The sequence below is a fragment of the Mixophyes fleayi genome, chromosome 4 (assembly GCF_038048845.1).
Source record: "Mixophyes fleayi isolate aMixFle1 chromosome 4, aMixFle1.hap1, whole genome shotgun sequence".
In the NCBI taxonomy this organism is placed as follows: domain Eukaryota; kingdom Metazoa; phylum Chordata; class Amphibia; order Anura; family Limnodynastidae; genus Mixophyes; species Mixophyes fleayi.
In genome coordinates, this window is record NC_134405.1 from 99,966,980 (window position 1) to 99,992,138 (window position 25,159).

The window sequence follows — 25,159 nt, forward strand, 5'->3', positions numbered from 1 at the left end:
ATATACGACTAGACCCTTCACATCCAGCACTACGAAGTAGTCAAACAGTTCGTGAAAAGTTCAAGCTACAATATTTTCTCACTCAAGCTAACCTCTATAAACACATGGCTAGTACTATATTCTAATGATAGATCAAATATGCACTACTCTGTGCCACATGGCACATACTCCAGATTACATATGCTCTTTGCAGACGCTCATACGACATGGTCCCTGAAATCGGCCACCATTACATTACACCAGTTCCTTGGTCTGACCATGTTACAGTTTGACTTTTTGCCACCTTCTATGCCATGTTACCGATGGAGACTAAATGACCACTTATTTAGAAATAAAAAAAAAGAAAGTATTAGTACAATACAGGCCATACTTTACTTTCAAACAGACAATGACCAAAGCGATACTACTCCCACTATTAGAAGGGAAGCCCATAAGGCTACCATTTAGGGGCTGCCTGATCAGCTTTTTCTCTCATGAGAGAAAAAATTACATCAACAGGCGGTTATTGACCTAGAAACTCAAATACAAATCCTAACTAACAGACATCAAAAAATATCCCAAACGTAAAACCTATCTTAAATTTCTGGCCATGCGAGGACAACTTAGCAAGTTACTAGCCTCAAAGGCGGCCAAGACTCTTCAATGGCTACAAAGTTCGTACGAAAAAGGGGATAAATCGGACACACTGCTTGCCCCTAGGCTTCAAAACAAACGGACCCGCAATAGCATTGTGTCCATCAAATATCAGGCACAACAATCACTGTATGCTATAGCCAATAGATTCCGCGCCTAGTATAATCTGCTATATAATCTTTTTCCACCGGCAGACCCCACCAGATACTATTCACACCCAAATATTTGACTGTCTCCATATGTTCTCCCTCCCATGCCTTACTGAAGCACAACTATCAATCTTAAATGCTGAAATCACAACAAGAGAGATCAAAATAACCATTAAGACCCTCAGAAATTCGGCAGCCCCAGGCCCGGATGGGCTGCACTATACTACCAGAAATTTGCCTCTGACCTTGCACCTATGCTTCTCTCACTTTTTTATGCAATTTTAAGTGGTAAAAAGTTTGAGAGGGACACCACCAGAGCGGACGTTATTGTTATCGTCAAAGAGGGACGGAAACCTAGTCACTGTGACCTATTTCACTATTGAACATGGACTTAAAGTTATTTGCCATATTACATGTGAACAGACTAGCCTGAGAGTAATCCCCGCTCTGGTCCAGCCAGACAAAGTAGTTTTTATACCCACTCGTTAGAGGGCTGACAATACAAGATGAGCCATTGACCTAATTGAGATAGGAAACCGGGCTCAAGTTCCAGCTCTGGTGGTGTCTCTTGATGCAGAAAAGGCATTTAACAGGGTCTCATGGCCTTTTATTAGAACTACTCTTGCTGCAATGGGATTTAGAGGTCGATTCTTATGCAGGCTGGCATCCCTTTAAACAACCAGAAGCCCCTACGCTACCTGAAGCAATTAATAGAATATAGTAGACCTACCATTGTGAACATATCACAAGCATTAACATCGAGCCACCCAACAAATTTCGAACAATCTGGAACCCTTGGTGGGTCTGCTCCATAGGGGGATAGTCAAGACCCGATTAGCACTGAAACTGACACTTTTAATATTCATTACACACCGCATACGGAGTACCTATTGTACTCCGAAATGCCAGACCAAGTGTCCTTCTTCCTTCCCTGTTTTTCCATGCTAACAAGCCTTTTTTCTTCTCCTCTGACCTTTCTCTCTCCTCTTACTGAAACTTCCTTCTCTTCTCCCCTAACTGTCCCCTGCTTTTCTTTTCCTTGCCTCTACCTTCATTGTTCTTTTTCTTATTGATTTTCTTAAATCGCACTATACTTGCTGTTTGATCAATGTAATTAAATCTGTATATTGTTTAAATGTTGAAAAATTCCCTAATAAAATAGGTTTAAAAAAAAACAACCCATAAATCCTATTTTCTCAGGAGATCCACTGGGGGTCAGTACTAAACATATAGAACAGCCCAAAGCTGCCATCACGGGTGGGAAAGTTCAGAAGAAACAGCAAAGCACATTTCTCCTAAAACTGGTATCCCTGGATGCAAACACATTGTTCACACTTTGAAATTGTAGAATCTGGTTGAGGACTAGGTAGCTGCTCAGTAAAGACGCAATACAGTGCTGCCCAAAAAGCACTCACTGACCTGGTGGAGTGAGCCCAAAGATTCTCGGGAACAGGCTGCCCTTTCAATATAAGCCGAGTGCAGTGGATCCGACACTTTTTGCCTTCAAGGCACCCTTAGGAGTGCCTTGAAAAAAATTATGGTGACCCTAAGCCAAATTTATTACCAAGTAGTCCCCCGCCTTGCTTACCACTGGTCCTGGACGAGGCACCCCTGTAAGATCGCCGAGGCACCCCAGGGAGCCTAGGCGCACAGTTTGGAAACCACTGGCCTAGTGGATTACAGCTTTAAACCATCTTGAGGCTGGCCAGCCCCTCTTGAGCACACCATAGAAAACCAAAACATCTGCACACATCTTGGAGTCCTACTGTTAGGAACCCCTCCAGCCGGCACAACACAACCCGGAGTCTACTCTGCCAGTCAGGTGTTCACTGGAGCCCCTGATGGTGGGGACAGACTGGGCTGCAGACTGACAGAGGGTCATGAAGTGTGCACCGGCTGGGGAGAACCCAGGCAAGCGGAGGTCAGGGGCCGGCAGCAGACAACGGTACCAATAAACAAGCTGAGGTCAGGGGTCACGAGCAGGCAGGGAGGTCGATATTCAAGCCAGAGGTCAGGGTCAGGAGGTTCACAAGCAAAGTCCAAATCCAAGCCAAGGGTCATACACGGGAAAACAGCAGCAAGTCTAATAGACAGGAACAAGGCAGAGAGCAGGCTTAGCAGACTGGATACAGAACTATAACCGGCAGTGAGTTTGCAGAACTCACTGCCTTAAATATACAGGTGGACCAATCAGAGCCTAGCTCTGCAAGCAGCCCCAGGGGCTGGCTAATTAATAAATTAAGGGAAATAGCCACCAAGCTATTAAGTATTTCTGCGCACGGCTGTCCCCTGTTGGCAGGATGCGGCGCTACACTGCGGGGCGTCCGACCGTTGTCTCTGCAACGGTCGGGAGTTGGGAGGAAGTGACGTCCCGGTCGTCATGGTGACGGCCGGGACGCCAGGGCGCTTGGGAAGCGAGCCGTGGCGGCTGTGAGTACCGTCGCGGCTCGTGACACCTACACACAAGTTCACAAAGCTCTGACCACATCCAGACAACAAAGAGAACTCTCATCCTTTTGATCAGAGCCAGAATGACCGGATAATTGTGGAATCTGGACAACACCTTAGATCATAAGGAAAATTTGGTCTCAAGAACCACCCTAGCATTAGGAAAAACTAGAAGAGGCTTGCAAAAACAAGGCTGGAAGCTTTACCATGTAATGAATTTCAAGTCAACAAAGTCCAAGGGTTGCAAAGGGGAATGCTACAAGCATTCAACATAAAGTTTAAATTCCAAGGAGCTACTGGAGGAACATATTGAACTTGTACAAAAAAAATACACCCTGCAAAAATGTCTGCACATCAGGCATCAGAGCCGATGAAGAAAGAGCCGAAACTTGAACCTTAAAAGAGCTAAAGAGCAAGCCAGCGTCCAGCCCATCCAGTAAGAACATAAGTGACCTGGAAGAGGTATGGAACCCCTTCCTTTCAGAGCAGGCAATAAACATCCTCTAAGCTCTGATAATTTTTGGCTTAACCTGGATTCCGAGCTTGAAGTATGGTCTGCACCATAAGCTCAGAAAATTCTTTTGCTTTAAGGATCAGGGCTTCAACAGCCACGCCATTAAACGTTAAAGTCAGACATTCTAAACAGTGATGTAGAAATAGTCCTTAGACTTAGTAGGTCTGGTCTAAGTGGCAGACACCACGACTGACTCACCACCATGGAAAGAACGTCTGTGTACTAGGCCCTTCACCGCCTAATAGACAGACGTGGAGCCACCAGAAAGACCGAGACACCCTGTCTCTTCACCTTCAAGACACTCAGCAGCATGGCCAACAGAGAGCACAGATAAACCAGCTGGAATCACCATGGAACAGACATGGCATCTACCAAGACTACCCGAGGATCTCCTGCACTGGAACAGAAGAGCTCTACCTTGTGGTTCAACCGAGACGCCATCATGTCAATGTCCGGTTCACACCACCTATCCACAATCCCACAAAACACCTCTGAATGCAGAGACCGTTTGTTGGGGTGAAGAGTCTGTCTGCTCAGAAAGTCGGCCTCCCAATTCTCCATCCCCGAGATGATAACTACAATGATGGTCCCTATTTTGGCCCATTGAAATGTCCAAAAACCCAGAAAGTGAACGTAAGGACATAAAAGCTCCACAACCCTGAAGTCTACTATCTGTTGTCACCAAAGTCCAATCTCAGATTGAGAATGGGCGACCCCTGCAGAGCTTTTCCTTCTGCAACAACCAAAAGAGTGACTGACACACCTCTGGGAAAAGACAAACACCTGACTGGAAAGGTTCAGGTGAGATCTGTTCCACTTCAAGAGGACTTCAGGGGGTAAATGTATCAATCTGCGGGTTCTTCAACACCCGCGCTGCATTGTAAAAGGTTAACTTGCCTTTACAATGCAGCGCCATTTGAAATTTAATCGCGGAAGAGGCTAAACACGCGGGTGTTGAAGAACCCGCAGATTGATACATTTACCCCCAGAGGAGTGGACAGGTTCCTTGCACAGCGGATCTTGAATGGGCAGAATGCCTAAATATCCAGATTGCTTGTCGGCAGACATGACTGCTGGACACCTAGCAGACCAGAAATACTTTTAGGTCTTCACTTAAGAAGAAAAGGCTCTGCAGTGCCAAGGACTGCCATCTATGGTATGTCTAACTAATGGCGCACAGCCCGTATCAGCTTCTCCACCCCCCCTGACAGTCAGAGGTAACTTCCTCCCCAAAGGAGGAGTCCTCCACATCTGATGCAACAAGCACTTAACCCTCCTTCTGGGAAGATCAGTCAAAATCAGGCTCATTCCCAGTTTGGGGCACCACCTCCCACCTGCAATTTTGCGAGGAAGACTGTGTATTGGATTCGAAAATCCTCTCTAAAAGAGGAGGGAACTGTAATCAGCCCTGTACCGAAGTCACTATACCTCTGACCCAAGCAGGTTAATCTGAGGCCACTGCAGGATCTTGGCCTGACACTACAAGCAGCGACTCCACTAGACTCCATAAAGAGACGGAGGGAACCTGGGAAAGACCTCCCTGCATTTGGGCACAGACTAGCCAAGCAATTGCAGCCATAGAATTGGTTAGTGGCCTAGCCCAGGCAGGCTCCACCATGTCAGAAGAGCCCACAGGCATACATGGCATCTGATCCTCAGACTGGCCGGCTGTGCACAAGGTGTCCACACCCGACTGTTCAGATAGCAGTTTAGCAGTGCATCCGCCACAGATAAACTTTGTCATAGAAGTAACCCCAGCCCAATTATAACCAATGTAATCTTGGAGACCTTTACTCACGAGTGTGAGTGTGTCTTTACTCTGTGATAATAAGCCGAAAATCTAATAGCTTGGTGGTGTAGCAAAGAGACAGCTTATAAAAACTAAAAAAATAAAATAGTAAGATAAGACCACTTTCAGCTGGTCAGTTCTTATTAAGCCTAAAGTGAAATCCTGTGACATCACATAGTCACTTCTTGCTGGTATTTATTTTATTTTTTTTCACATGAAGCGGTCCATATCTTTTACAATACTTCTCAAATGAATGATAGTGTTTGTAACGATGTCTCATTATTTTGGAATGGGAAGTGAAGGAGGAAAGTTAGTGCACAGATGCCTAAAGCTTGTGTGACTGGTTTGTAGTCTCCTAGGTAATAAATGCTCTGCAGATTGGCAGATTCAACACATGGACATTAAAAAAACGGTGAGAATAGGCCCACTGTAGCTTTGTATATTAAAAAATTACTTTCTGTTGTGGATATGCCTCTATGTAATCACAATAAGACTGTGGTATTTACAAAATGCTCATAGTCATGACAGAATAATTCCACCATTTGGACCGCAAAGGTACCTTGGACTAGATTGAGAGTCTGAATAAGCTCTCTGCAAATCTCCTAGATGAAATATCAAGAACATCAGCACAGAATAATACTTAATGTTATTGTATGTTGGTATCAATTGATCTGCACTCTATTTGCTTATTTTCACATAGCCAAGAGAAGGCTTAAAATTGATATCAAGTAACTGAGCATACTCTGTTTTGCATTATATATTAGATATGAAGAGAATGAGTTTATAAAAGCACATGGATCAATATTTCCAGACACAGTTTTGCCACAATTATGGTCACTTGGAATTCAAAATAACTTGCATAAAAGTTTGCCTATTCTTACCTTCCCAATGTGCCTCCTGATTGTGTGTAGTATTTATTATAGTCTAAGCGCAGCAGCAGCTGAGCCAGGTCAGGATTAATCTGATGGTTCCGGACACTGGAGAGAATTCTGAAGAGTAGTGAGGACTGGCAACTAAACCCCTACAATACAAGACCAAGGTAGTGCTTTTCAAAAGTCATAACAAACATAAGATGCACACTAAGCAATAATAAAATGTGTAGGACTCACTTTAACCAGGATATCAAGCTGGGCAGCGCCACGCTCGTCTAGGGGACCCAGGTTTTGGCTGACTAGAGAACAGAAGCTGTGACACAAGTCTAAGATTTCATTCAGACAATGGAAAACCTGCAACAATAAATGGCATTTTTCTGAGAATCAGTAGATTTGCTTTAACAGATGCACAATCACTTCTTGCACTTACAGGCTTTAGCAAAATGAAGGACTGGGCCAGAAGATTGCTGAGAAAGTGGTCATGAGCCAAGCGAATACTCTCAAAGTCCCGTGTAGAGTTTATCTGCTGTAAGAGTTGGGAGAACTGGGATTCTAACACATCTACCTAAAGGGAAAAAATAAATAAATAAATGAAATTCGTAACCTACAAAACGGAATACTATAAGCAGGTTGTAACACAAGAGACAAACATGGCATGTCTTCTCCATGAATTTTATCATTGTGTCGTTCTAACAGAGACCAACCACAACCTTAGACAGGGCATGGAGGCATAGGGATCGGATCTCGCAAATTTCCTTATAAAGAATTTTCTTGGCACTCCATTGTCACCATTGTCTTTTTATACTTTGGCATAACAAAACAAATGCTGGATAAGAGTAATTTATAGCAGTGGAGCTGCGAGGTCCAGACACTGCCCAACAAAAATTCAGTTTGTGTAGTCCTTCCTTCTTTCTTGATGGCAAAGTGTCTTGTGCACCATGGAAACGGCATTTCCTATTGAATGTACTGGTCACTTTACAGAGTTCTGAATGCTGCGTGTTCATGGCTAGAAAATTGCAGTGTTCAAAGACACAAATGTGACACTACCCACAGGAAATATTTTACTATCAAAAGCTAAGGTTCCTAATCATTTGTATAGCCCCTAAATGGACACAAAAATCCAAATGTAGGCATATTACATCAACAAGGGCAACAAATCAGGCGTCCCATATTGTTTAGTTATGTTGACAAATGCAACAATTACTTACATAATCTCCAAAATCATGTACTATTGTTATTCATGACCTAATGCATTATGTACTGGCAATCATGGTTTCAATAATGGATTAAAAGCAGTATAAAGTACAAATTATATGAAGAATTTATATATTTATCATTCACAAATATATATATATATATATATATTTTACATAAACCCTTCCAGAATTTTTCAGACTGGTACCATTTTGAAGCCTATCAGGTATTTGCACATTTCACACGGCACGTGTTGGCGGCACGGTTTCCATTGCAGGAAGATTCATGTATTTATATCTTAGGAAACATATTGGTTGCTTGCATCACTGCTTTAACCAGTTTGTTAGGTATGTAGCCTGAATTATAGCCAATAACTGATGAAGATTTTATCAATAATGCATTGTATGGATAATGCCAAAATTAATTACAAATCCTTGACAAATATAATAAAATTATAGTTTTTCCTCCCTCTCATACCCCATCCCCTTCTGACCTCTCCATCACTGTCGACAACACCTCTATCTCCCCTGTCCCCCAACTTCGCTGCCTTGGTGTCATCCTCGACTCCTCTCTCTCCTTTGGCCCCACATTCTCTCTCTTGCTAAATCCTGCCGCTTCCAGCTGCGCAACATCGCTCGCATCCGGCCCTTCCTCTCCCAAGATGCCACCAAATGCCTTATCCACTCTCTAAACATCTCCCGCCTGGACTACTGCAACCTCCTCCTCACTGGCCTCCCCCACTCTCATCTCGATCCCCTTCGATCCGTCCTTAACGCTGCAGCTAGGCTTATTTTCCTCTCTCGCCGCTCCTCTTTTGTCTCCCCCCTCTACCTAGCCCTTCACTGGCTCCCATTCCCCTTCAGAATCCTCTTTAAGCTCCTCACACTCACCTACAAGGCCCTCGCCAACTCCACTGCGCCCTACATCTCCACCCTCCTCTCTATTCATGCTCCATCCCGCCCTCTCCGTTCTGCCTCTGACCGTCGCCTCTCTTCCCCCCTTATAACCTCCTCCCACGCGCGTATCCAAGACTTCGCCCGCGCTGCCCCCCTCCACTGGAACAAGCTCCCTCCCTCCATCAGAACTTCCCCTAATCTGTCCAGCTTCAAACGGGCCCTAAAAACCCACCTTTTTCTTAAAGCCTTTCTGTCTCCCACTTAACTTCCTACCTTATCTTCTGCCTCTGTCCCCCTACTCTCCCTCTCTCCCCTGCGTCTCTCTGTCTGTCCACCCCTCCCCTTAGATTGTACGCTCCTCTGAGCAGGGCCATCTCTCCTCCTGTTTCCACCACTTCTAACTCTGCTCTCCAGCTACTTAGCCCTCCTCCTCAAAGGTCCTCCACCCCACATCCACTTTTGCTCCCTCCTCCCCCCTGGGGGTCTCCCTGTCTTCCACGCCCCCCTTCTTGGGCCCCGTCATTTTCGGATCCTCCCTCCCCCTTCCCCGCCCTCTCTAGCTGTGCATTGAGCGTACTGAGTTGCTGTGTTTACTGTACTGTGCTGTCTCCCATTGTATTGTGATTTTGTTTGTCTCTGTACGGCGCTGCGGATTCCTTGTAGCGCCTTATAAATAAATATTAATAATAATAATAATAATAAAATGAAGTATTTTAACAGTGATTTTCAGCAAAGATAAATATTAGCATCTGGGGTAAATAGCTTTTTTGCTGTTTGACTGCTGGTTAACGAGTTAGAACTTAAAAATATAAAAGTAATTTCATGTTGCCACAAGCTTTATCCTTATTGTAAAATTCACCTGTAAAAAAAATTAAATTTATGTTGAAATTATCTAAAGGACCCCGTTTAATGACAACATAATTGAAGCTGATAAAGTCAACATTAGCCAGGCATTCTGAAATTGTACTTAAAATACACAAAACGTGCATAGCCATATAATATGACTACAAGCAAATGGTCACACATTTTATACATCACAGCAATTCAGTTTTCATTTTGGTGCAGTGCAAAAAATAGTAATTATCAGCAACAAAATCTGGGGGTCTGTAGAGAAAATCTACATTTTATCCCTGGAGTCCCTTTCTTGTTTAGTGTCTAAATAAAAGTCCAGTAACCTTGACAGTAAAAAAACAAAAACAAAAAAACTGGGGATGTGTTCAATAACAAATGCATGTAATAACACTCATACAGTCCCATTACAATATCAAATAACTGCACAAAACAATATTTTAAGGATGTGTCCCTCACTTCCTTACCTGAAGGTAATACTGAAGATTGTCAACCAGAAATGCCATGTGATTCTGCAGCCGCCACTTGATAGCATCTGTTCTATTTGAAGGCAAATGTTTCCTCTGCATCTGCAGAGCCCAGCAGTGCTGAAGCTCTGATTGCACACGGCGAACACTCAGCAAGTACTTGAAAACCACGTTATACCTAGCAGGACAGGACATGTAAGCCATAATTCTCTGCAATCTATTTGCAATGATTTGCAAATGTAAAACACTAAGATGGACACTGGAATTTGTTTTAAAATTAGAAGCTGGCATGGTCCTACAGCAGTTTTATGTGACTTTTGACTACAGCGTAAAACAGCTAGTTATTTTAGTTATATGCTGAAATTGAGACAAAGTATCAGCAAACGGGTTCTGAAATTCCATTTTTTTTTTATGCTTCAGTGCAGGAGTAGTAACACTGCTTTTAGAATATAGAACAGAGCTCCTGACTGGCACTAGCCATCAGGGGCGGATCTAGGGAATATTTGTACCCGGGGCGATGTAGGGGGGGGGGTTATGCCCCGCCCCCTTTTTGACATCTGAGGCTACCAGCGGCTGCAGGTCCGTTCAGCAGTGACAGGCAGGGACAGTGTGCTCCCCGGATGCTCTGATTGTGTTTAAAACACAATCAGAGCAGCCGGGCAGCACACTGTCCCTGCCTGTCACTGCATAGTGTGCAGCCGCCGGCAGCAAGCCCCTGCTTGGGGGGGCGATCGCCCCAATCGCCCCCCCCCCCCCCCCCTGGATACTCCACTGCTAGCCATAGGCTACTACATGAGACAGCATTACCAATGTGACTCATGATTGTGTGTATAAGGATAACAATACTTGAGCAGGCCATGTATTGTTTCTAGAACCGTTTAGTGTAATTGGTACAAACATTAAGTTCACCTGAAATTTAGAAGTTTTCAATGATTAACAAAATTGAGCTAAATTCGAGAAAGTTTGTCTACATGATCAATCCTGTTAAAGTAGCTGAAAACACATTTGCATTTGATACATGTTAACAGTTTTTCATTGTGGAAAAGTAGAGCTGCTGCTGCTTTGGTTTTCAGAACTCTATTAAGTTACTTTTTGTAATAAGCCAGTGCCAGATATTGCTTGTTTTGCAACATACCAATAAACTTAGCAGACAAGAACTGCAGCTAAAATATGTCAAACTTTGTTTTTCTGTTCAAATAATGGATTCCGAGCTGTAATATAATTTCATTACTTCCGATATTCTTTGTTGAAGACATACTTAAAAGAGGATTTTTATACTTGCGATAAATCCGGCACTTCAGTTTCATGTCACTTAACACTTAAGTGTTTAAAGACTTAGCCTGCGGGGTCCACACATTGCCGCTGTAAATGAACATCAATGTAGAGCGCACTGACGTGAACTTGAAGTGCCGGACAGCTGGGTCTTCGGAATGACTGTCTGTCAGCATGCCGCTGCCATCGGAAATCTGGATCTTCGGTTTTCAGGCAAGTCTGTTTATATTGTGTTCGTTCTTTTGTCAAATCGGCATTTTTGTGTAGGTGTGAAGCGTGTCGGGGTTCTCGTCACCGTTAAAGACTATTACCACCGTTAAAGACTATTACCACCGTTAGTTAAAAACCATTGCTATAATATGCCTATGTTTTGTTTTAGAGTAAAACTGAAAATATTTTGTTTAGTGTTACACTGACTCACCACTGCAGAATTGGAACAAAAAAAAAAAAAAAAAGAAGAAGGAGGATCTGGGGGACACTGCTTACCATGGGGTTGTATGAGGGAACGTGGAGTAGGGACTCAAATGGTTAACTTTCCTGCCGACAGGCTATATCCCCCCCTCTGCAACCCTGTGTGAACTTCAGTGTGTAATACAAAATCCCGAAGGAAGGGAACCCCAACACCAAAAGAGAATAACCACAGAAGAGCAGAAGGGGGGGGGAACGCAGTGTCCCCCAGATGGACTCAGAGATATGGATTTAACGTAAGTATAAAATCCTCTTTTCTCTTATATCCACCTGGGGGACCCTGCTTACCATGGGGACATACCAAAGCAGCCCCCTAAGGGAGGGACCGCTGAGACAGTCCGGTCCACAACACTGTCCAGGGACGCAAACACATTAAATTGATAAAACCTAGTGAAGGTATGAACAGAGGATCAGGTATCTGCTCGGCAGAGCTGATCCGATAAGACCCCGTTATGCGCAGCCCAAGAAGCCCCCACTGAGCGGGTGGAATGGGGGGCAATACGACTAGACGCAGGCCGATCGGAACGGACATAGGCCTGCTTGATTTTGGACGTAATCCATTTAGCGACGGTCTGCTTAGAAGCCGGCCAACCCCGTCTATGGGCCTCAATAGTACGAACAGAGTCAGTCCGTCGAATGGCACAAACCACATCCAAATAAGTCGAGGAGTTCGGGTCTGTGGTGGCAGCTGCGTCCTGGAGGACTGGGACCACAATCTCCTGGTTCAGGTGAAAATCTGAAACCACCTTTGACCTAAAAGACGGAACTGTTCTCAACACAGCCCTGTCATCGTGGAAGATGAGCTAGAGCTTGGGGCCCTTTCTTGTCAGTCCCCCTGGAAACGGTCAGAAAAAATACCACCCTTCATGTAAGAAATCTAAAGTACGTTGAATCCATTGGTTCAAAGGGAGATCTCTGAAGCATGGTCAGAACCAAGTTTAGGTCCCAGGGAGCCGTAGGCTTAACACAAGGGGGCTGTATATGCAGGACCCCTTAAAGGAAGGTTCTTACTTCCGGAATATCAGCTATTTTCAGTTGGAAAAAAATAGATTAGGCCGACACCTGGACCTTTAGGGACCCAAGTCGCAGACCTGTGTCCAAGTCATCCTGGAGAAAGGCTAGGCTACGGGAAAAATTAAAATTAGTCGAGTGGCAGACTATTTGCATCACTTAATGTAGGTATGCCACACTCTGTAATAAATGCGGGTTGAAGTCAGTTTCCTGGCTTGCAGCACTGTCTACCACTCTGGCGGAAAACCCTCTCGACCGCCAGAGTTTGGCCTCAAAGACCATGCCATCAAAACCCACAGAGGTAGGTACTGGTAAAAAAAAAAATAAACAAACAAAAAACAAACAAACAAACAAACAAAACAAAACCCGGGACTTGCCATAACAGGTCGCCGGGCAACGGAGCAGAAACCTTCTTGGAACTGCGACCCTGCTTAAAATGTCTGTGCGCCTGATGTGTCATGGCCAATCAGGAACCCCTTATGCTCACCAGAAGATGCCCTAGAAAGGTCAGCAAGTTCTGGGGCTCTGTGAAGGACAGAAAGTCCCTCTGCCTACTCAAGGGGCCCAACAGGAAGTAGCCCCCCCCCTCCAGGGGAGTATCTGAAGAGTGTAAACTTTCATGCCCAGCCATCTCTTGAGGAGAGGTCTGAGGGGCTAAGGGAGTGAAAGGAACCTTGTTCCGGTCATATTCCGGCAGATGACCTCTGCTGAAGGAAGCAAAGCGACAGCTTCAATTTAGCGTCATCGTTATGTGAAAAGAACAAGAGTGGAGGGTCAGACACCCTAGAACAGCAGCTATGCTGACCCTCTGAATAAACACCCCTCTCTTCAAGTTCTGGGAGGATGCCACTCCAAGAAATCTGACCCACAGCAGGCGTCCCCCTAACCCTAAGTACAAGAAACAAAATGACCAAATTGCGCAGCTACAAAATATGAAGTCTACAATGCCGCACAGACACAAGAGGTGTCTCTCCCCTTTATATAAATATAATAGACAAAATATTCTGGCGCAAAGTAAGACAGGTGTAATTGGAATAGGTATAGTCGCGGTTGATGGTTATATATTAGATAAACAGCCTGATGTTGATAAACATGATAAATAAAGCAATTAATTTAGAGTAGATAAAATAAACAATATTTATTATTATTCAAAACCAGTGCACTGGTAGTATACACAGTTAGACCATAAAGAATGGCCATGTAAACATCAGAACGGTATCATATGGGTTGACTGATTAAAATCTGCAACCATTATGTAACACGCACACTTGTACCATAAGAGCGCATGCAAACAGACAATAATGTCACTGTTGTTGGCTCTGGAGTAACAGATCTAATACTTCTATCTCTTGGAGGTCAAATACCTCTGTTCTAGACAAACATATGGATCTTGGTCACTTGTCAAATACAGAAGTGATCCAGAAATGTCTTGGACAGGTCAATCCTACTGAGTATTACCTTGGGCTCTGTGGCATTAGATTGATATGATTACCTGGCAAAGTCCGGTCTTCTTCCGCATAGCCTCCTTCTGAACTCCCACGCTCCTGTGTCTTCTGGTCCCCCTAACCCTGCTGTCACGGAGAAGGGAAGGGTCCAGTCAGGCTGCAGGTTTGTCCGGGAGCCTGGGGTCTGGATCTTTTGTAGAGAATAGGGTTCTACCTCTCTGGGAATGACCTCTGGCCACAGAGGACCTGCCCCTAATGGTCCGGCCTCTCACCAATGGACTTCCCCGAAGGGATTGATAAAAAGACCCAAACCTTGGAACCCTAAGGTTTAGGCATATTCACTGGCATATCCACCTTTGGAACCTGTTCCCAGCAGGCCGTTTCCAATGCCTGCAGGGGATATGGACAGGAAATCTGCGTGGTATAACAAACTTACGATCTGGCTGCTTCCAAGCGGACTCAGCTATCTCTGTAAGTTCCACTGATGCCAGAAAACAAACAACATGACGTTTCCTGCATTTAAAGAGGCCTAGGTCTGACCGAGGGTCCTCTAGATCCAATAGATTCAATGTCTGGCAAACTGCCAGTACCAGATCCTCAATGCCCCGACTCCCTGAGGGCTCAGCCATATCACCCACTAGGAGGGATCCAAATCCTTAGGAAACGCACCTTCCTCCACCGAAGACTCTTCTGAATCAAAAAGTGCAAGGAGAGGATGAATAGACCTAGGACGCTTGCAGCGCCGTGCTTGGGTTCTGGGAGTGTCCAGAAACAGATTTAACCGGTCCAGGCCCTGAACCAAGAACGTGGACCACGCAGGCTCTCTCTGAGAGGGGCCTCTGAAAGAGGAGGTGGATCTAGAGGACCAACAAGGCTCAGGTTCACATCCTGCCCTGCTACTGGTGCCAATGGTGCAGCAGACGGGGCTAAAGGGGCGGGAGCAACCCAGTGAACTGGGATCTCTGCCGAACGGGAAAACATCTGAGTCTGTACAGACACCGACTGCGCCAGTGTGACCGCCCCCACCGGTTCCTCCAGTTGTTGTGGAGCAGAACCTTGGGCCTGATCACGTGAAATATTTAGTCTGGGGTGTTTTACCCTTGTCTGACATTGTTATATAACAAGGTAATACTTTCCCCCCTACCAGCCACCTGTCTAGTAAATGGAAAGAAAAATAACTTTCTAGAGGATACCGTTTTGTGTATGACATACACCACAGTACCTCCCAACCATATAAATATTAATATACACACACACACACACACACACACACGTTCCAGCCTATACTCCTATAGCAAACCTAGGTACAGAAATTGTGATTTATGTGGCACAATGTTTACTCCAAACAGTATACATATATTCACTTTAACAATATTGTGTACAGTATGAAAAAGAAATGATAGAGAAAAAAAAAAAAAGGGTACTTAGCCCTCCTGTTGGCCAAGAACCGGTTCAAACAATTGGAGAGGAGCCTGTCTCTGAACTGCAGCCTTTTATCCAGTCCCCTCACTGTAGATAGGTGCCTCCCTTATATTTCCTGGGTTGGAACATACCAAGGACGTTTTGTTAGCATAACCCCGCTGGCCTCTTATCTATAGCTATAGGTTTTACCAATAGCAGCTACTCTGTTTTGGGTCCGAGCCAAGTGCCCCCTCCAATGCAGCAGGGACTTGGTATATTCCAAAATGGCACTGGCACACAGACGCAACGCTCACTGCCAGAAGGCAGCGCCGGTGTCTGAACGGCCCAGGGCAACAGCAGTCTCCTTACTCGGTGCCGTTACCAGAAACATCCCTGCAGAAGCCTCCTCTTGTCCATGGCTGCTGCACTCTGGTATATCAAGCTGAAAAACCTACATAAGCTGTGTATGTGCTTCCTATAGCACATACACCGTCTCAAATGGTAATAAGTAATGTTTAAAAAAGAAATGGCTGCAGAGCAGCAAGCCAAAGGGTCCTACTCCTCCGGCACTCAAACATACACTAAAGTTCACACAGGGTTGTAGAGGGAATATCTCTTGTAGGCAGAAAACTACATTTTATTGAGTGGCTACTCCATGTTCCCTCATACAACCTCATGGTAAGCAGAGTCCCCCAGGTGGAGGTAAGAGGAAAAAAAAAAATTAAAAAGTAATGTTTATTTTTGCCTTTACTGTTTTTACAAATGGAACACCCTCAAATGGAATCTGATGCAGGACAAAAATCTCAAACTGTAAAGCACAACATGTCAGTTATGTTTGCCGTGACATCACTACCAATAAGCCTATGCAAGAAACCATCAATCTGCAGTCTATACATAACATTATGATACCAAAAAGAGATTGAAAGACATAAGTTCTGATTTCTGAACTGCACATGAATGAGGTCAGCCTGACCTTCTAAGAAAAGGTCAGATTTCTATATAGGATACTGAGAGTGTGCTGCATAGATTATTGAACAAATAATTTTTTTCAGGTATATATTATTTAGTACAGTAATTCACAGGGTTTTAAATACTATGCATAGCTGCTATAAGACTATAAGCTATACAACTGTATAAAGAAAATCTTTAACGCTGCAGTTTTCAAACAGTGAAAATAATCCATTTGCACAAGTTCAACAGCAGGAAGACTCACTTTTCTAATATAGCTGGTGTGAAGAGAATGTGCAGGGGCCACTGCACCTTATAGGTTAGTCCAAGAGCAGCCCAGCCAGAAGTAGGAGCCTCTCTCGGAGATGTGTCACGTGATGGACCTTCCCGTGGCTGGGAGATGTCTATGAATAAATACACAGTACACTATGAGTCTATTGTGTTCCTTCAGATCACTGCCAGAAGCAATGTCAGATGGTATACTACCAAAAACATGCTATTAGGGAGGGTCTGGAAAGGATTACAAAACTATAATTGTGAGCATGTATTCGGACCTGTGTAGTTATTACATATAGGACACATCCCTTGTTACAGTTTAGAGTACATTATACCAATGTTCTGCAAATACAGTATCTAAATACTCATCCAAGTCCTGTTTGCTCTGTGTGGCCGATAAAGAAGAAGCAAAGAAAGATACAAAGTGGAAAATCTGGAACAAAGACCTACTTACCTTTATGTTCTTTACCATGGTAATCAATGGTTAAATGGAGCAGGGGAAGAAGGTTGTCATCATCGAGTAAAACCTTATGGGCTGATAACTGGAAAGCTACATTGACATCTGGTGAAGAGAAGAGGTGCAAAGGCCACATGAACACATACATGGAACGGCTCTGCTCACACAAACAGTGTGACCCAGGGGTCATCACACTGACCTACACAATGTATGTAAGTGGGCAGAGCTAATTAAGCACAATCTGGAGCATATTCCTCGTCTCGCCCCCTTTGCAGTCTGGCTGGGCCAAAATGCAAAAGGTAGACTTAACCTCATGTATCAAACTCCCATTGTCCCATAGACTGTAAGCTTGCGAGCAGGGCCTTCTCACCTCTGTCTGTTTTACCCAGTTTGTTTATTAGTTTACTGTGTTTGTCCCCAATTGTAAAGCGCTACAGAATATGTTGGCGCTATATAAATAGATGATGATGATGATGATGATGTACTCACCATGTTCTGTGACTGCAGTAGGTGGTGTTTTCAGCATGTGCTTTGCTAGATCTATGAAGGCCTGGAACAACTCCCCTCTTCCCAGCAGGTAAAAATCTTTTATAATCTGAAAGTATAAATCAATAATAACAGAATTAATGTATACACTTTCACAGAAGCCAACACGCAAGTACAATTACCTGAAATACTTACATGTAAATTCACCTGCGTATGTCACAAACAATGGAAATAATGAACTACACCCACGCACATGAAATGAATATGATCTGAATACTTTTCTACTTTACTAAATATGATACTTTACAAAGCATGAAGAACCAGAGTAAATGCCAAGATTGCAGAACAAGAGGAGTAGTACTATGCAGTTGGCCACAAACAAAACTGAAACATTGCCAATGATGACTACAGAGTGAACCTGGTGCTTCACTACCTCCACCTTTTATCCAGTTAAGAAAAGAAGGAAGTAATCACAAGGCTGCTCTTTCTTATCTAGAGATCCTGACAGATATTTATGTTCTGCTCAGCGCAAACAATAATATTTAATGGACATCTACCTACTAGTAATAAACGCACACAGTTAAGGGTTTTACTAAAAAGTCACTTAGCAGCAAGTATTTATTACAACAGTAGTTTGTTCTTAAATAAATAGAACCATTACAAATGTATGACTGACAATGAAAGCAATGGGTCCATACTCCAGAACAAACGCATGTACATTTAAATTGTTTGATAGCGGCAGAAAACCTGCCATTGTACTTCATCAATCACGACCATTTATATAGCGCCAATGATTCCGCAGCGCTGTACAGAGAACTCACTCACATTAGTCCCTGCCCCATTGGAGCTTACAGTCTAAATTCCATAACATAGACAGACGAGAGACAGACAGACGAGAGACAGACAGAGAGAGACAGACAGAGAGAGACAGACAGAGAGAGACAGACAGAGAGAGACAGACGAGAGACAGACGAGAGACAGACGAGAGACAGACGAGAGACAGACGAGAGACAGACGAGAGACAGACGAGAGACTAGGGTCAATTTATTTATTTTTGATAGTAGCCAATTAACCCACTAGTATGTTTTTGGAGTGTGGGAGGAAACCGGAGCACCTGGAGGAAACCCACGCAAACACGAGGAAGAACATACAAACTCCACACAGATAAGGCCATGGTTGGGAATTGAACTCATGACAACAGCGCTGTGAGGTAGAAGTGCTAACCACTTAGCCACCGTACATCTCATGTAACGTCAAGGGATTTTGAGCTACAAGACAGTTTTTACCAAATCAGGGCCTCAAAGAGCAGCACAGAGATGTACATCTGCAAACTAAAGTATTAAAATGATAAACAAATGTAAATTCTAGTTAATTCTAGGAAAAATGCACCACACCCTGGGTTGTCAGTTTAGGGAAAAACCACCTGGGATTAGAAACCCCCATTCAAGACTTTTCTTCTGAAACTGGTCATTGCTAGATTTTGGTTAACCCCACTGTTCGGCATGAACACTTTACATATAAAATGTAGGTGATCCCTCAGAAATTCTATAAAGTCTGGTTGCTATGGTCCTGCTCCAGATTTGCTACTCGTACATCTGAGGAGGACGGTGACAGCTTGTTCCAATAGTTGTACACCTTGAATATTCTGTATACTGTCCTGCCGCATTACTGCCCTGAGACATCAAGGTACCAGAACTACTTATGATTAATTGTGCAATATAATTTTGTGCTTACAGTGTTGCTATGTTGTTCAACAAACTGCAATACACCAAATATAAAGATTACACAACAGTGAAACCTAACCGTGGTTTCCAAGTGCTGCAGAACTCCATATATTAGGTTGAACCCCTGGTTTGAATGGGTTTATATTTATATACTTCTATATTTTGTTATACTTGTTTGTCTGCTTAAATTTTTCGTACAATTGTTTTTAAATTGAGTAGTTTTTAGTAATATTTTTTAAACAGACTTTTAGAACTGATTAATACACAGTACAAACTGTTGGTTTACACAAAGTTTGCTGCGTCAGTGTTTTTAAACCTTTTTGTCAGATGTTGCTATGGTATACTGAAGTAAAATTACAAGCATTTCATAAGTGTCAAAAGCTTTTATTGACATTTATATTAAAGTTTATGCAAAGAGTCAATATTTGCAGTGTTGACTCTTCTTTTGAAGACCTCTTCAGTTCGCCCTCACATGCTGTCAATCAACTTCTGGGCCTCATACTGACTGATGGCCGCCCATTCTTGCCTAATCGATGCTTGGAGTTTGTCAGAAATTGTGGGCGTTTGTTTGTCCACCCACCTCTTGAGGATTGACCACAAATTCTCAAATGGGATTAAGGTCTGGGGAGTTTCCTGGCCATGGACCCAAAATTTTGATGTTTTGATCCCCAAACCACTTATTCCACACTTATGGCAACGTGCTCCATCATTCTGGAAAAAGCATTGTTCGTCACCAAACTGTTCTTGGATGGTTGGGAGAAGGTGCTCTTGGAGGATGTTTTGTTACCATTCTTTATTCATGGCTGTGTTCTTAGGCAAAACGGTGAGTAAGCCCATTGGCTGAAAAGCAACCACACACATGTATGGTCTCAGGATGCTTTACTGTTGGCATGACACAGGACTGATGGTAGCGCTCACCTTTCCTTCTCCGGACAAGTGTTTTTCCAGATGCCACAAACAATCTGAAAAAGAGGATTCATCAGAGAAAATGACTTTACCCAAGTCCTCAGCTGTCCAATCCCTGTACCTTTTGCAGAATATCAGTCTGTTTCTGATATTTTTCCTGGAGAGAAGTGGCTTCTTTGCTGGCCTTCTTGACACCAGGCCATCCTCCAAAAGTCTTCACCTCACTGTGCGTGCAGATGCACTCACAACTGCCTGGTGCCATTCCTGAGCAAGTTCTGCACTGGTGGTGCCCCGATCACGCAGCTGAATCAACTTTAGGAGATGGTCCCAGCGATTGCTGGATGTTCTTGCGCGCCCTGAAGCCTTCTTCCTTGAAGTTCTTGATGATCCGATAAATAGTTGATTTAGGTGCAATCTTACTAGCAGCAATATCCTTGCCTGTGAAGCCCTTTTTGTGCAAAGCAATGATGACTGCACGTGTTTCCTTGCAGATAACCATGGTTAACAGAGGAAGAACAATGATTTCAAGCACCATCCTCCTTTTAAAGCTTCCAGTCTGTCATTCTAACTCAATCAGCATGATAGAGTGATCTCCAGCCTTGTCCTCGTCAACACTCTCACCTGTGTTAACAAGAGAATCACTGACCTGATGTCAGCTGGTCCTTTTGTGGCAGGGCTGAAATGCAGTGGAAATATTGTTTTTGAGATAAAGTTCATTGTCATGGCAAAGAGAGAATTTGAAATGAACTGCAATTCATCTGATCACTTAATGACATTCTGGAGTAATTTGCAAATTGCCATCATAAAAACTGAGGCAGCAGACTTTGTGAAAAATAATGTGTGGGTCATTCTCAAAACTTTTGGCCATGACTGTACAACTAAAATGTATTATAGCATGCTGGGTTAACGTAAAGCTAGTTCTGGAACATAGAATAATAACATTATGAACATAACAAGTACTATTAACCATAAGATGTACAGAGCACAAGTGCTATGTTCTGTGGAAGAAAGCAAGTCCCCTTTACTAAAAATGCTATATTTAATTCCTTACCTTCAACTGGCCTATTAAGTCAGACTCTTCTACCATCAGTTTCCACAAGTGCTAAAATAAAGAGAACATGAAATCAATTCAAAAGTATCCTCTTCAATGCAGATTTATGTAAAAAATTTAAGCAGCAGTTATTAGTAATTTCTGCTTTTCAGGACTGAGTATATATACATACACAGAAAGGGGTTGCTTCACAGTGGTGTACAAACCTTTTTATTCACTACGCTTATAAGAAAATACGTAGAGACAGCAGCAGAGGAGTCAGGGCTGTCAAAGCTGTAGGTGGGAAGGTAGGGAACACAGAAAGGGGGATCAAAGCCTAGATTTCAATCGGTTATGCGTCTCAGGGGACCTCGCTCCAAAATCCAATGCGTTTCATCACTGGGACTTTGTTAGGGGGTTGGCTTGGTGCGAGGGAGGAAAGTTCAAGTAGCTGGGCCGTTTCTCTCTCCCCCAATAAGGATAGGGTAAGGAGGGTGTTAAAAGTACATTGGAAATAACCTCAACAATAATGATTGCCGACAATGATATACTACCACATACCTCCTAGGAAATATTAGAGCTTGTGAAAATACAATCTTTGAGGCAGAATATTGTAGTCATTTAACATAAATACATGCAAAACTGAAGGATAATGCAAAGATGTTATTTAATAATTTTAACATAATACTGAGTAGACAATGTGTTATAAAAATACAATTAAGAAGCTTTTAAAATGCATTTCTTTTATATGTAAATTCGATCAAGTTCTATATAAAACAAAGGAGAAACACCAATATAATATAGACTAAATAAAAGTAGTTACACTACATGGTTTTAGTTTGAACATACATGGTATCACTTCTTTAAATCATTTTTATTATATTTTTATTTCATAAAAGGAATGGTCACACATCCTTCATTTAAGCAAAACGCATTCAAAGTAAACCCAGATTGGAAAAGTCTTAGGAATCTGTTGCCTCTTTTATCCTGTACTATATGCTCTGTAGCTTTAAAATGACTAACTTTGAGGATCTGAAGTGTGAAGTGTTTGGAAGTACCCTGGAATGTTATGGCTATTAATCTCATGTTCCATGTATGCTGTTGAATGCTTGTTTATATTGCAGTAAATGAAAACTATTGCACACCACTGCAGAACAGATTTCATTCACATTTAAACATCTAAAATTCATACTATACATGTTACCAAAATGCATTAATGATCAGACACAATTTGAAAATAAGCTTAATATATTAAATACACATTTGCAAATGCATATTAGAGTGGGCATAAATGATCTACACTAGTTCAATGCTGCTAAGCAACATGAATGTCAGGTCGGCAACTCAAGGTCTTAGGTCTTCTTGTACTGGAGATTCTGAACGCTGATACTGGCTCTGGTGACCACCAAAACTGTACCTACCAGACACACAGGCAAACTCTTCTCTTCCCATTGGCTCTCATGTACAAAGGGAAACCTGTAATTATTCAGTTTCCATATATCTGGTTTACATTCTAATCAACCCAAAATACTGCAAGACTTTACTATCCAACCTAATCTTTCTCTGCTTCTAAACTTCTTAATACCATTCAATGGCTCCATGTGCCTTCTAGCATAATAACAAAACTCAACCTACAAAACTCTTTCCAATACTGACCCACTTAAATCCCCATTATTTTTAAATATTTCCATAATGTTCCCCTTGTTTTTCCAGTAATCTCGGAGTGTTCTCCGCTTCAGTAACATCATTATATTGTTATAAAAAGACTTCTGCTGAGTTGCCCCCTCACGTTACCTGTTTATGCAAGTCTCATGTACCCATATAGTTATACCCAGAGCCGTAACTAGAGTGGTGCCGTCGCCCCGGGCGCAAGCCCAAGGGGGCGCAGCAGCCGCCCGCTACCTTCCCCTCTGTGTTACATAGTAAAAAAAAAAAATTGTGGCCCCTCCCCCGCCCCCGAGCCGGGGGAGGGGGGGGGGGGGGTGCCGCGAGAGGGCGGAGGGGCTGGTGTGGTGGCTGGTCCATGAAAGGACTATGAAAAAAAACGCCGGCCCCTGTCACTGCAGCATCACTGATGATGTCACCATGCTGTCAGTGCAGAAGAGCCAACACTGCGGGGAGCTGAGAACAGACCTTAAGTAAGTGAAGGGGAGGGGGATCTGTCAGCTCCATTAGTTGTTCTCTCCCTAAGCACTGGTCTGTTATATCACATGCTGTGTGTTAGCAGCTCTCTGCTTCCAGGACTGCCCCTCCCAGCTCCTCCTGACAGCCCTGCGTTCCACCAACACTCTCACCTCTGCTCCTGATAACTATGACTCCAGTGTCCCTCCCAACTCTCGGTACAGTACAGAGCCCCCATCATTGACCTTTCCTTGCCCTGCATATCAGTTCCCTCTGTTTCTATCCAGATGTTTCCCTTCCTTCTGATCCCTGACACCTGTCAATTCTGACTCCTGGACCCCCGAAATACAGCTGTAACCTCTGCACCCTATCCATCACAGGAATGCTCTCTGTATAGTATGGAGGTCACAGGAATGCTCTCTGTATAGTATGGAGGTCACAGGAATGCTCTCTGTATTGAATGGCGGACACTAGGAGGCTCTTTATAGTGTGTGTGTGTGTGTGTGTGTGTGTGTGTGTGTGTGTGTGTGTATGTATGTATGTATGTATATATATATATATATATATATATATATATAATAATTTCGTGTGATGGTGATAAGGGGGCACAATGTGATAAAGATGGCTCCATGGCACGGTGTGATAAAGGAGAAACTGTGATGGAGGGCACAGCGGGATGAAGTAGCAGTGTGATACAGATGGTACCGTTACAATTATGTTTTAATTTGTTTCAGTGAGTTTTATTTAAAAAAAACAATTCATTTTTTATACAGCTAGCATGTGACAGCTGCATTTAAAGTACTTTGATTCTATGGAGGCTTATTATATAAAGATCCTTACAGAGCCAGACCGTGAAGAATGGGGAGGGAGGGGTTTCAGTGTGGTCTAGATCTTGTAAAGCGCTAGCTACGACCCCACAGTAGGTTGACCACGCCCACTCGACTATTGACACTCCCACTTAGATGGGGGGCGCCGGTGCCCTGTCTCGCCCAGGGCACTAAAATGTCTAGTTACGGCACTGGTTATACCTATATGTAGAGGACTGCAGAATATATGTTGGTGCACAGTAAATGAAATGCCCGAACAACAAGAATAAGTGGTATGTACATGTATTTATTTCTCCTATTTTACTCCTCAAGTGAGACGTAGCATTGTACTTTTTATCCGCAGTCTCAATCTTAGAAACAATGAAGACAAACATCTGACCTATGTCCGATTATTCACCATACCCCTGAAGACATTGTACCATTACCAGGATTTATAAAAGTGGTGCTTACCTCTGCCACAGTGCTTCTGATCCTATCAAGAACGGACTCAAAATCCACCAAGCTAAACAGAGGCTGCTGCTTCAACCTATGTAACTCTGCAGCAAATATATCTTCCTGGTTTTTCAGTATAGAACCTGATGTAGTCACAGCAGAATCAAAGGAGAAATGTGTTGGTAACATTAAAACAATGCATTTCTACAAGTGCTGAAATAGAAGCCCTGCTATTTTCCATGCATTGCAATGTAATAGAAAAATCAGATAAGCTATAAAAAAAAAAAAAGTAAATCTGTCTCTTAGTATCCTCTTTGATGTTAGTTTCTCAACCTGTTTGCATCATGCATCTCCTAAATACAACAGTTGCTTACAGAGTATCCAATTATCTCAAGTACTTCCTAATGTATATAACTGAAAATAGAGCACCCCTTCAAGGTATTTAAATAGACCTATTCTCATTTGTTTTGTAGGTTTTATTCTTTACCAAATATATTAAATGTTTGCTTCCAGTTAAACTTGACAGGACAAAGTACCCTTGGAA

At 43.1% G+C, this 25,159-nt stretch overlaps 1 protein-coding gene across 1 annotated transcript in view; it reads right to left on the reverse strand.

Annotated features, from left to right (window-relative positions):
* The window catches only part of TUBGCP4 (tubulin gamma complex component 4), a 63,734-nt gene that overhangs the window by 14,145 nt on the left and 24,430 nt on the right, over positions 1 to 25,159 (reverse strand). The window contains exons 9-17 of the mRNA XM_075207884.1: positions 24,634 to 24,758; positions 21,257 to 21,307; positions 17,579 to 17,684; positions 17,087 to 17,194; positions 16,622 to 16,760; positions 9,812 to 9,989; positions 6,836 to 6,970; positions 6,643 to 6,759; positions 6,415 to 6,554 (exon numbers count right to left, since the gene is read on the reverse strand). Coding sequence (XP_075063985.1) covers positions 6,415 to 6,554; positions 6,643 to 6,759; positions 6,836 to 6,970; positions 9,812 to 9,989; positions 16,622 to 16,760; positions 17,087 to 17,194; positions 17,579 to 17,684; positions 21,257 to 21,307; positions 24,634 to 24,758 — 1,099 coding nt within the window. The remainder of the gene's footprint in view (positions 1 to 6,414; positions 6,555 to 6,642; positions 6,760 to 6,835; positions 6,971 to 9,811; positions 9,990 to 16,621; positions 16,761 to 17,086; positions 17,195 to 17,578; positions 17,685 to 21,256; positions 21,308 to 24,633; positions 24,759 to 25,159) is intronic.